The sequence below is a fragment of the Rana temporaria genome, chromosome 5 (assembly GCF_905171775.1).
Source record: "Rana temporaria chromosome 5, aRanTem1.1, whole genome shotgun sequence".
NCBI classification, from domain to species: Eukaryota; Metazoa; Chordata; class Amphibia; order Anura; family Ranidae; genus Rana; species Rana temporaria.
In genome coordinates this window covers 217,422,127-217,436,241 of record NC_053493.1, presented here as the reverse complement: position 1 = coordinate 217,436,241, position 14,115 = coordinate 217,422,127, and the positions used below count along the sequence as shown (strand labels likewise).

Sequence of the window (14,115 nt, the reverse complement as noted above, 5' to 3'; positions counted from 1 at the left end):
TTCTGTAGTTACTTTGTTAAAAAATCCAGTATGAGTTGTACTAATGCCCGATACACACGATCCGATTATCGGACGAATGATCATCCGTTTTTTTTTGTATGCTAATCTCACGTCGAATCTGATGAGTTTACTAAAGTCACAAAAATTTTTGTACGGCAGAATAAAAAATCGGAAATGATGTCATGTGTTGTAATGCATTTGTATTGCATTTTCGAACGACAGCTGTACTGATTAAACAAAAATCGTACAATCTGGCATCATACGAAAAAAAATTCTGTGCATGTCCGATAGAATAAAATCGGATGAACTGTCCTGATCGGCTCTCGGAAGCTCTGTACTAACGATCCGATTATCGTACGATCGTTTCGAAAGCGGCATTTTTCGTACGATTTTCGGATTGTGTGTACGGGGCTTTACTTCCTTTGTCATGGTTATCTACTTGTATACAAGATACAGTGATGTAAATATACGAATCTTAGAAAACAGATACATCCATCATTAACTACATACAGTATTGTTGTATGAAAAATTTGATGACACTGAGATGATATTGATCTATAATGTAAGTACATGTAATAGATTTTAATGTGTCCAAAAGAATTATAAACAAGGACAAAATAGATACAAGTAAATCATTCCTAATCAGAACATAATACATTGTGTTTAATGCCTGCATTAGGCATAATGTGATGATATTGCAAAGTAGCTAATTTAGTAGGGAGCCATACGTGCTACAAGAAAGTAATGTCAGCAATATTGTAAAATCTGAATTCCACAAGGGAAAAATTAGCTAAGCACTGGAGAGTAAAACATCTATAATAACTTCCAGTAGAAGAGATTGGCAATAAACTGAAGTGCATACTTGAGAATACCACAAAGTTGCTGGATAAAGTGTACAGCTTAAATGTTAGCCAAAGGAAGTTACAGAGCAGTTCATTTGTTCATATTACTTGGGTCTGATTGATTTACAACGTTCTAAAAAATGCATATTACAGTATTCTATAGACATTTTATTGGTATATTTTTTCATAAACGATCATGCACACCTATTTATTATGAAATTGAACCACTGAATATAACATTTCATTTTTTTTCTGTATTTTCTTTACTTTTCTTTAAGCCAAAAACCAGTCAATTGTAGTTTTAGATTGTGGTATAGGTTTGAAACCTCTCTTTTTATTACTATGTCTCTCTAGGGGATATTTCACCTCACTTCCTGACTCAACAGGAAGTAAAGGGAGATATTTTTTAAAATATACAGTCTACAACAGTCAGCATACGGAATGGTTATCGATTTCTCATTGTGGAAATTTCCCAATTTTAGACCACCAGTTGCATTTTTACAACCCTGATTTTAATGTATAATCATATTTAGTCAATGTTCATTTGAAACCACCCTGGATAGAATTGCCATTAACAACTAACCAAATATCTATATGTAATAGAGGAGAGCAGATGTCAATTAGGCAGACAAAAAATATGACAATAAATATTGTTGTACATTTTTGTATTACAATTATACTGAACTACATTTTCATTAATATCATTAAAATATGATTATTTAATGTGAGATGTAATGCCTTCACTCATTTATATCACAGTATTGACTGATTATTGGCAATTGAATTATTTTTAAACCCAATCACTTAAACCTAATATAATCTTTAATATGTAACTGTCAATCTCTTAGGTGGAGTCCACATCTCTGTGGTGACTTAATGTGGTATGTTGTACATTAAAGAGGAAGTAAACCCTGATGGATTTTACTTCCTCCTTTGTTCCCTGCAAAGTAAAAGCATAATGGGCTAGTATGCATCGCATACTAGCCCATTATGTGCCACTTACCTGCAAACGAAGCCTGCAAAGTCCTGATGTCCCCTCTGGTGGAACCATCCATCTTCACCCCTCTTTCTTCCGGGCCATGGACTCTGGCTCTGTGACGGTCTGTAGTTGCGTGACGTCACTCCGGTGCATGTGCGCGGGAGCCGACGATCATGGCATCATGAAGAAATCCTTTCTTCAGTGTGCATGTGCTGATTATGGCAGTACAAGCATATATGGTAAATATCTGCTAAGCCAGGTTTAGGAGATATGTCCAGTACCTACAGGAAAGCCTTATCATAGACTTACCTGTAGGTAAGAGTGGTATGTAAGGCTGTGTAACCACTTTATTATTCTTTCAGATTTTAGTTGTTGAAAGCGTACAATTATTTTGCATGGAAATTTGCCGTTTTATATTGAAGGCCTGCAATTCTTAGTAATAACTCACTTAAATCTGTCCAAATCAGAGTCTAGTAGACATCCCGGGTATGATAAAGTTTGAAACACAAAATCATAAATTATAATGTAATAAACAACTATAAATAATTATAACAAATAATAATATAATAATAATAATAATAATAATAATAAAAATTATTACTTTCAGTGTTTGATGACGAATTTCCCCACAAATCCCTATTGCTCAATTCTGCAAGTGATTCTAATTTATTATCGCTGTTTTTTAGCTGGTCTAAAACCACTTTTGACATACAGGGACACTTTTTGGTTGCTATGGACAATCTACAGTTTCCAGGCAGAAAGAACAGTCTTTATTATATGAAAGTGCATTCAGGACACTGGGCAGACCACTAGGGACAAAGGGAGTGTTTATTTATTGTATACAGTACTGTAATCTGTAAGATTACAGTATACTGTATTTTTATTTATTTTTTTATTTGGCGCCGACCTCCCCCCCCCCAATGCGTCGCAACGTCGCAGGGAACGGGCACTGTGTGAATCAAATGAGTACACAGCTCGATCACACAGCGGGGAGACATTTCAGGATCCAGGGGACAAGGTAAGTAATCTTGGCCTGGATACTGCGATGCAATCCTGAGTATGATATGATAATGCTTTTTTTATTGTGCTACAGCAAAGGTTCATTGCCTTTGTGTGTTGGGGGGGACATACAAAATAAATGTCACTGCCTTCAATAAAATTATATTTGGCTATCCTGTCATGAATGTCCTTTTTCAGACCATTCCTGTTCTAGGGTCACACACTTATGTACGTGGCCCATATTTTTGCTACTAATTTGCCACCCAGTCATATGTATACTTGAAGGGAAAATTTCAATACATTGTGCAGGCATTGACCACTGCTGTCACCATCTGGTAAGCTGCCTTAAAAAAATGTCATGTACCCATTGCTGGAGTCCATTTATATAGGGAGTAGCCACGGGAGATCAGCAGCACTTACATGTAACAAAGTTGGAAACAAAAGTAAAACAATTGACCATACTGTAGTTTGTAATGCACAGTGCTTTTAAATATGTAACGTCATTCAGTTGTGGTTTATAAGTGCAAAAGCAGGTTAGAGGGATAACCTATGAGATAACCTATGAGAAGATAAATTAATGCCGTAGCATCAAGACAACAAAACCACAAACTATATTTGGGTTTTGTGTTGTTATTTATTAATAAAATGAGCATCAGATACGTACTTTTGTGACTGAGATGACCTCATGATCAAAGTCCGGAAAATCAATGTAAATTAGTCACAAAGTGTGGAAATAAATACTGCTTAGATAGGCAGAGTTAAACAATGGAAGAGTATGATCAAACAAAGCAGACAACTAAAACTGTGGGTATCAATACCTTAACTGAGAATAGCCAAAAATGAAACTGCGCTAATTCAAAAAACCTGGATCAAGCGGCAACAGGAAATGTTATACAACACCAATAAGTCATTAGAAAGAAAAAAGCTGTGCTATAAGTGAACCTGTATGGCACTCACTACCATACATACATAATCATAAGAGTACAAATGTGAAAAAATTCAACATTGAAAAAATTAATATGTAGCTTATAACTGGTGAACAAATTACCCAATACAACCTATATCTCAGTCTCTGTGACTCAGAATGTGAAAAACAAAATGAGTGATATCTCACCCCCGGGACCAATTAAGGTCAAAAGAAATAAAAATAATGAAAAAAAGGAATGAAAAGATAGGCAGTCCTCTGAGTTCAAATTAGCAATGAATGAAAATGTCCAAATATTTAAATATCCACGGTGCAAAACTTAATCCACAACGTAAGAAAAAAGTGATGATAGGAAAGTTCCTCCACCTAGGTAAACGCTTACCAGATATGAATGATCTCTTGCTATAGGAGATCAATAATCGCATATGACTAATAACCCAGCCTGGGGTCTCTGCTTCATATAGCAAACGCCTCAGCTCCCACAGATGTATATCTCAGACAATATGTCAGATCCAGGATATCACTACATAAGAACTGCTCACCCTGAAAAGCTGTTTCATGCTTTAAGGCATGTTACGCCTGTGAGATTGCAAACAAAAAAAATATGCAATCCCAAACTGTCCATAGGTAGCACTTTAAAAGACTTTACAGGTTATAAGTTTAGAGTTAATAATAAATTAAAGCCTTTAAATGATTGTTCCCACTCCAGTGTTCACAGTATTACCTCCTATGTGTGCTATGTAATAGCATTGCTGAGGTGACAGATCCTCTTTATGGAGATATTGAGGAGGGGTTTATTAGACCCCTAATATGTCCCCCTGTCCTTTATTGCAGCCAATCAAGCATAAATGGCTCTTGATTAGCTGCATCCATAATGACAGGTGTTTACCTGGTAGTGATTTAATACACATCCAGGTTCATTTGCTGCAGGGTGGATTGAAAAGAAAACATGTTCTCTGGTCACCTCCTGATCTCATTGTGGGAAGTGTCAAGGGATCATTGGGGGTACACCTTCAGAGTCCCATAAGAGTGATCAGGCAAATCTTGGATCACTTTTATGTGAAAGCCTTTTGCCAGCTCTAAGAAAGCAATACATAGCAAGCTCATGGCTGTGCTTGTTTAAATAGGCTTCAGCAAAAAGCTGATTGGTTTCTGTGTAGAGCTGCACCAGATGTTGCACTCTCCAGTTCTAGTAAATCAACCTCTATATGTGTCAAGGCAAGGAATAGTGAAATTCCCCCCACTGTGGACAAAAGCAGCTGTAAAAAACCTTCAGTTTCTAATCTTCCATTTACTATCACAAAGTAAAGAAAACATTTTGTATTTTAGCCTTTTTACCCAGTTACTTCTACAGATCTTTTAAAAGGCTGTTCCCTCTTTAAGATACCTCCCTTGATCACCCGGCTCAGCTGTTTCTAATGAACTCCTGAACTGCAACATCCAGGAACATCTTTAAGGCTGGATTCACATCTATGCATTTTTAGTGCTTTTTGCATTTTGCAGATTTGCACTACCGCCCATTTAACATGGTTTCCTATGGAACACGTTCTGTAGTGCAAATCTGTAAAATGCAAAAAGCACAAAAAATGGATAGGTGTTAATCCAGCCTTAAGGTACATTCATTTCTCAATTCCCCCTGTTTGCAGTAAACCTGGAAGAATTAAGCTCTGAGCACCTCTTAGGCCTCGTACACACGACCGAGAAACTCGACGGGCGAAACACATTGTTTTCCTCGTCGAGTTCCTTGTTAGGCTTGTCGAGGAACTCGACAAGCTTGCTTTGCGTACACACAGTCAAGCCAAAATCTCCTCGTTCTCAAACGCGGTGACATACAACACATACAACGGCAGGGGAAGTTCGATTCCACTGGCTAAACTCTTGGGGCTGCTTTTGCTAATTTCATGTGTTTGCGTGTTAAATAAAAGTTTGGTAAGAGACGATTTGCACTTTTCAGTCTGTTACAGCTTTAAAAATGTGTTATCTCCATTACAAATGCTACTTTTACTCCCGTCTCATACTTTAATCTGAGTAAGCGAGGGTTTCTTAGCATACAGACGTCCGGGTTTCTCGTTGAAAACCAGCCCGTCGAGAATCTCGACAAGCCAAATCAGACTCCCGTCGAGAAAATAGAGAACTTGCTCTCTTTTTGGCTCGTCGAGGTTCTCGACAGTTTCCTCGACGAAAATGTACACACGACCAGTTTCCTCAGCAAAAAAATATCTCCCAGCAAGTTTCAAGCTAACCACATTTTCTGCAAGGACATAACATGGCAGCTGGGTAAGTCAGAAATCATGAGTCATTTTAACTTCCTGTGGACTAAACTGAAATTTCAATTTTTTTTTATCGGCTTTCTGAGCTATCTTCTATGAATTACAGAGGACATGCTGAATGGAGATGAGTAGAAAGGAAGGTGTTAGTAATACAAAACAAGAGAACAGCCTAATGTGAGTGCTGACAATGCTGTTTCTCCATAGTAACACAATACAATAAGAGTTGCATTCAAGGACAACGTTAGAATAAATGAAAAAAGCCTGAAATAAAAATAAAATAATTACAGCCATTGCATCAATGGACTAGAAAGCTACAATTAGCTTTTTTTGGGTGGGTGTGGTTAGAATGAATTTAAATTCAGTGCCCACATGTCCCTATAAGTAGGACCTGCAACTAACAGCTTACTATCACATAGGGTGCTTGCCAGTGTATTTGGTGTAAAAGCTGACACCTGTTTCATTTATTGGCATTCATTGGTACTGTACCTCTACCTTTTTAGCAATGCTTCACATGATAACTGTAAAAGAAAGTCTTGACCAGCAAGAGTTTAATTATTATTCTTATTTACAGCACATTTGAGCCTATTTTGTAAGATACAGTGACTTTTGGACCCCTAAACCAACATTTTGACATTTAAATTTCAAGGTGCAAGGTGCTAAATAAGGTGCCAAATAATACAACTTGGAATGGGTACATATCAATTGGACTCTTTCTTTGTATACCAATAAGGTATAAAACAGAAGTGTCCATTCCATTCTCTATACATGAAAATGAATTGAAAAATAGGTAAAATACTTTTACACAAGAGTAAATCAACAGTAACATAAACACCATCCGTAAACTGTACTACAGTATTTACATTCCCAGTTTGACCTCCATCCAAATTAAATATAATGTAGAGTCTTTGCATATGTCTACTGCATGTGATTTTATTAAGCCATGCAGCAAAGTAACTTAAATACAACTATTGTGTTTCTTTTAGCTCTATGTATTAGGTTTATAATTACATTTTCAAGGTAAATTAAATCATTTGTGTATCCTAGCACGTAACTGTTTTGTGTAGTTATATATTTATATTTTCCTTTTATGCTGCAATTTCTACTGTTATTCTACATTTTCTCAAGTTTTTATATTTATTTTCCAAGTTTCAAGGGCAGTTTCTCAAATCCATTTACTCCTGTCTTCGGTTCAATGGCAAAGACTTAAATCATGTATTTAACTTTTTTATTAACCAAGCAAGATTTTTTATAAATTGTCAAGAGAAGATACTAAGCTTACATCCCATGGTTTATGGATGGCAAGTGGTTAATCAGCAAAGTTTGTGTTTGGGTGTATTTTAGAAAGACAAAGGTGCCAAGTTGTGCTAACTAAAGCAAAGACAGGTAATTGTAACCTATTCAGTGTGGCTTTGACCACACTGCTTCCTCACCCTTTGAGTTACACAGCACAGATATCACTACTCATTCATTACAAAGACAGGTAATGGTTTTGCCCATAGCAGCCAGCAAAATGTTTTATTACACTTTTATTTTGCATAAGGACAACTATATTGACCAAATGGCCATTGGCTTTTGACAGTTTTATTTTCTCTATTTTTTTTTAAAATATTCAGATTTTTATAAAGTATCCTGAAAATAATTTGGGCATACTGGTTGCTGCAGTCATTTTTTTTCTTAAAGTGTTATTGTTAGTTACACATAAGCTATATGTGTAATTTGAAATTCACAAGGAATGCATGCTTCAAACAATTAATTGTGCTCATCCAATGTGTCTGCCATCTGGCACAGAAACATTTGCTGTAGTTGTACTATACTATTCAAGACTGCCATAAACTGCATAGTTCTATATGGTTAGCAATAGTGAACTTTTTATACATTTTATTTTAAAATTAATATTACAAGTTTTATATTTTAGTTGTCATGTTTAGTTTTCAGAAATACTTTTTTGAGTTTCTTGCATATGAAAATCAAGTTAAAGTGGAGGTCCACCAAAAAAAAAAAAAAAAAAAAAATATATATATATATATATATATATATATATATATATACTTACCAGAAATGGCTGTTACTAGGCAGATCTTCCTAATCTTCCCCTTCCTTGTCCATGGTGCTCCTCGGTCTCATCCTCCTCGCATTGACTTCTGGGGAATGGGGCGTGCTGACTTCTGGGAACTGTGTGTCCCCAGAAGTCAGCCGCCCATTCACAAAGCGACACGTGCCTTGTGTATGCGCAGTAGGAAATGGGCAGTGAAGCCACAAGGCTCCACTGCCTGTTTCTCTTAGTGAGGATGCGGCGCTGGGACCAGCCACGATCGACGGATCGGCTTTGGGCGGCTGACATCGCGGGCAACCTGGACAGGTAAGTATGCTTATTAGAAGTCAGCAGCTACAGTGTTTGTAGCTGCTGACTTTCAATTTTTTTTTTAAAGCTACACCTCCTCTTTAATGCATTTTGCGTATGTGTGCGTGTTTTTTTCCAAGAAGTTTATTTTATTTTCCCTAAAGTGTCTATTATTTAGCCTAGAGTATGTGTGTGTTTTTCCTGAACTGTACAATATTTATTTTACTGTATCCAGTGATTTTTATATTCTTACAATGTATCTACCACACAAATGTGAAAGGGTGACAGTGTGTAATTGAAGTTGAGAAGATTTTACAAATAATAACTTATTTGAATCCTTTAAAAAAGGATGGTATATGTATATGATATAGAGTTTAAAAAAGATTTAAAACTATGGCGTGTGGATGCAACATTCCCAAAACATTCACTGTATGTTTCTAGTGCGTGTGTTTTAAATGACATTGACTGATTTATCTGCAGCAGATGTTTGGTAAATGTCCTATTCATTGCTTTCTAAGTATACCTTAATATGTATGAATGGTAACCTTAAATAGCATGCAAGTATTTAAAATAAATGAGCAAGAAAAATGCCTATAAAAATTATGAGATAACTATAAAATAAAGTAATTATCTTGACAACAACATTAGTGTAGCATGGGATTGCAAAGGCACAACAATATTCATCAAATACTGTATGTCCTATATTTGACCCTACAATTGACCTAACTCTCAGGTTAACCTTTGAAACATCCCTTAACGTCTAGACATAACTTCTAAATATGTGTGTATCAGTCTTTATCCATTTATTAACTGGACATTTTTAGTGTCCTGCATGTTTTACACTGTACCACCCAAAAAGTTATATTGTTTTTTTTTTTTTTTTTGACAGCTTTCTTTTTTAAACTTTGATTAAAAAAAAAATATTTCCTTTCTATAATGAAACATAGTGGCACACAATATGAAAACCCCCCAAATGACCCATTTTTGGAAAGTAGACATATCCGCTCATCCAGGGTCCCTGAATGATCCAGGATCCCTCACTGAGGGTTTCATCCAGCTTCACACTGCAGAAGGAACATGTATTGACTGGCCAGCCACAGTGGTGGCCCTTCATCTTATTTATGAGCGCTTTTTTATCTATATCTTTTAATTTGCCACTTTGTTGTTTCCCAGTAAAGTGCTTTTAATGCTACATTCAGAAGGCACTACTTTCTTCCATTTTTGCCTATATATTAATGTATTATTGTTAAAATTTACATATGTGCATGATCTATTTATTTTCTCTATCGTAACAGATATTCAATTGAAAACAACTCACAGGAAGAGAGAATTTTTGAAATTGATACAAACGATGGAGTGATTAGGACAACAAAACAATTGGATCGAGAGGAAATGCCTTGGTACAATATTACAGTGACAGCTTCTGAAACAGGTACCTTTTCACATGACTGAAATTGCATTTTCTTATTGTTTGTACAAGCTGGTGAATAATAAAATTGGGTATACTGTAGGTACTCTAACATTACCTATAGTTACCTAAAGTACACTAACGTTTCAAAGCTAGCTGTGATTTCTCCTAACAATTAATATAGCTAAAGTGTTTTTTTTTCCCTAACATTATTCCCTAACATTATATATTAAACTAAATCACTAAAATCTCATATACGCTTTAACATGTTAATTTAACCTCAATAGTAATTAGCAATACTTTAGTAATTATCAAAATTAATATTAATTCTGAATAATTGTAAACCTGCAGCTTTCATTAAAATAATACTTGGTGTTCCTTACTGTCCTTGCTTAGAGCATAAGTAAAAGCAACATTTTCTTTTAGTTTTGGATAGAGTGGGGAAGGATTAGAGTGCTTTTCAGTTTGTATTGCTGTCTGTGTCCTGGTTAAGGAGATTCACCTTCTCTTTATGTCCTGTTTACCATTATCATTGAAAGTGAAAGTATATGCCTTGTACACATGATCGGAATTTCCGATAGAAAAAGTCCAACGGAATTTTTTCATCAGATATTCCGACCATGTGTGTGTGCCCCATCGGAAATTCCGGCAGACTTATGCCCTGTACACAGGATCGATTTGTCTGATGAAAACAAACCGATGGATTTTTTCATCAGATATCCGATGAAGCTGACTTCATCAGTCTTGCCTACACACCATCGGTTAAAAATCTGATCGTGTCCAATGCGGTGACGTAAAACACAACGACATACAGAGAAAAATTAAGTTCAATGCATCCGAGCATGCGTCGACTTGATTCTGAGCATGCGTGGATTTTTGACCAATGGATTTCCCCCAGACGATCGTTTTTTTCTATCGTTTTTTTTAACCATACAAAAATTTAAAACAGGTTCTATTTTTTTTCACCAATGGGAAAAAAAATGATGGGGCCCACACACAATCGGTTCGTCCCATGAAAACGGTTTGCTTTTATCAGACGAACCGATCGTGTGTACAGGGCTTTAGAAAGATAACATGTTCTCTTTTTTTTCTGATGAAAATGTTCTCGATCGTCTGTATGGAACTCCGATGGAGAAAAAAACACGCATGCTCAGAATCAGTCTTTCTATTTCTCTTTTCCCTCTCTCTGTCTTTCTATATTCTGTATTCTAAACCTCTAAAATTGAAGGACATGATCCACTAAAGTTTAATTTAACAATCTGTGTATAGCCCTTAAGGAAAACTGTACTTTTGCAAATTATATGCCATATATTACTGCTTCATAATTAATTCAATGTTGTTAAATCTATTCATTTTACTCAGCAGCCAGACATTATTTCTTATTATCAAGAAATTCAAGGTTCCTCTTCTTTTGTAGAAAAGGTTTTCATTTTTTCGTTGAAATACTTGGAAACCATTCTGCACATACTGTATAAAGAGTGTGTATAGCTGCAGTATTTATTATGACTGTGAATATCCGTGTAGCCCTTCTTTTTGTGCTGGGGAAAAGATATGTTTGATCTTCTCCACTAGCAGTTTGTACAGCAGTGACACAGAACCAAATGGAGTTCATGACTGAGCACCTCCAGTTTCTTTTACACTATGAAGGATATTGGTGAACAGGAAACTCTGCCACCATTGGCTTGCAGCAGCCCAGGAGGAGGCGTTCCCAGAAACGTCATGAGTATGGCCGCGATTGGTGAGAACGGACTCTCGTGTCACCCCACGTCGGGCTAGCAGCGCCGTGATTGGAGGCGACGCGGCATTGCCTTGGGCGGGCCATCTTCTGGTTAGCTGGAGTGAGAGAGGGCAGCCCGAGTAGGTGGTGTGTCCTGTGTGTGTGCCCGGAGCGAGCGGCTCCTGCTCAATCTTCGCGCCATAAGACGCAGGGGCACTTTTCTCCATTTTTTGGTGGGGGAAAAGTGCATCTTATGGAGCGAAAAATACGGTATGTATGTTGACTATATATCAGCAAACAACTAGGAAACACATGCCCTGTACATACGATCGGTTAATTTGATGAAAACGGTCTGATGGATTTTTTCATCAGATATCCAATGAAGCTGAGTTTCATCAGTCGTGCCTACACACCATCAGTTAAAAAAACGTGTCAGAACGCGGTGACATATAACACAACGACATGCTAAGGAAGTTCAATGCTTCCAAGCATGCGTCGACTTGATTCTGAGCATGCGTGGATTTTTAACCGATGGACGTGCCCACAGACGATCGTTTTTTTCTATCGGTTAGTTAACCATCAGATAATTTTAAAACAAGTTCCTAGTTTTTTAACCGATGGATAAGTAACCGATGGGGCCCACACACGATCGGTTAGTCTGATGAAAATGGTACATCAGACCGGTTTCATCAGAAAAAAATTTGATTGTGTGTATGCGGCATTAGGCACCCTATTTTGCATAGCTCAGCTCTGAATTTAGTATGTGCAATTCATGTCTGTGCAATTCAAACCTTCATACAGTATGTTATATAAAGCAACATAAGGAACATAAGGAACAGTTTGTTTCCATGAAAAATGAAATGTTGTCACTAAGAGTTGTTGTGTGGGTATTTTTTTAAGCAGTACTTTTCGATCACACAAATTTTTGCTCATTAGAACTGCAGCGTAAGGAAAATAATGATTCTAAATATTTGTTGTTCAAGTTTCTGGTAAAAGCTAATTTAGAGCCTGGCTATTTTTAGAGCCGGTGATATTGTAAATTTAGTGGGAGTTCAGAGAAGAAGTTGGCTCTGAACCTGTTATTTGGTTACATTTTGGGGTTTCTGCTCCAACTTGACTGTACTGTGTGCTATACTTTTTTCTGGGGACTCCCATCACCCCTGAATGGCAGGTGGCAGCAGTGGGGTCAAGTGTAGTTGAATATCTCCTCTCAGCAGCCTATCAGGAGGGTGGGCCACCTTGCTGTGCATGCTGAGAAGGGGTATTTAAACGGCAGATGCCATTGGTTTGGGGTCGCTGTGTTCCTGCCCTTCAGCTGGGCAGTCGTCCCACCACCCCAGTGTGTGGCCCTCCTGGCCGGGGTGTGTGCGTGTGTGTGTCGCAGTGTCCCTGGCTCGGGACCACATTGGTCCTGAGCGCATTCATCCAGATTGTGGATCCAGTGAGTTGACTGGGTCCCAAATTTGCCAGATGGTCCTGGGCTGTCCGTCCAATTGAAGGAAGCCGTCTGATGAGGAGTCTGTCCGGGGGATACCTAGCACAAGGCTGGTGTTTCAGGAGAGGCTTGTCCATTCATCAGATGACACTTTGGTTCTGAGAGGCTGGACGCAGGTCGCCTAGCAGTTGCTGATTTAACCAAAGCTATGTGAAGGAGAACCCGGGTGCTGAATCCAGTCAAGAAGGATTTTGGACCTAAATTGTCTCCAATCTTCAGGAGGGTCTGTGGCAGAGACTTAATCCTATCCATCCGAGTGACACTCTGGCTGCCAGGCTGGTGAGAGAGGCCTGTCCAGATGCACTATACCCACTCCGGCTGGAGTGGAAAAGTCAAATTGTCGTTGGAAGCAGGACTGTTTCCCATATCCAGTTACACCTGAATCTGCAGTCTTATACTTTGCTATCCCTTCACCTTTCAATTGTTTATCATTTTTACCCAGCTGGGTATTAAAAGCACAGAAAAGATACCTGTCATGTGGACATTGACTTTACTGCAGCTCTCATCAAGTACCCTAGACGGCGGGGATATAGAAGTAACATGCCGCCCAAAACAAACCAGCAGCTCTTTCAGGGGTAGTTCTACATTAACTTCATAATTTACTTGTTAATCTATTTGATTTACCTGCTAATGATCATGCCATGCTACCAATATATATATATAAATATATATATATGTATTATCACCTGCTACAACAGGAACACATGTAGCTTCATGAAGTACTGGCTATAATTGATGTGCTTTTTGGTTATACTGCTGCTTTTTAACCCTCCTCTTATGTTAGCTTTCTGTTACTATCCATGATGTTAACGTGTCGGTTTTGACCTGTGTCTTAAATCAGCTATAAAATACCCTCTGAACAATTATTTATCATCCATTTTTTTTCTTACCTCTTGGTTACCTTGTTAGGCTTCTTTATTCTTGAAAAGATTGGTTTTAATATTTTTGGTGTGACCCCTTAGACCTTTCTTAGACCTTTCTTTTGATAGCATACCTCTCATTTTCAAATTAAAAAAATGGTAAAATGAACCTCAATAGAATATTATAAATTGGTCCTATGTTTCTTTACTTTATTTAGAGAAGCAGGCAAGCAGGCAAATAGATAGGCCCCTCCCTAACTACAGCTCACAGGGTTGAGA

At 37.4% G+C, this 14,115-nt stretch overlaps 1 protein-coding gene across 1 annotated transcript in view; it reads left to right on the top strand.

The window, feature by feature from the left end:
• CDH18 (cadherin 18) overlaps positions 1–14,115 on the top strand; it is a 925,909-nt gene that overhangs the window by 816,277 nt on the left and 95,517 nt on the right. Inside the window, exon 8 of the mRNA XM_040353556.1 lies at positions 9,652–9,788. Coding sequence (XP_040209490.1) covers positions 9,652–9,788 — 137 coding nt within the window. The remainder of the gene's footprint in view (positions 1–9,651; positions 9,789–14,115) is intronic.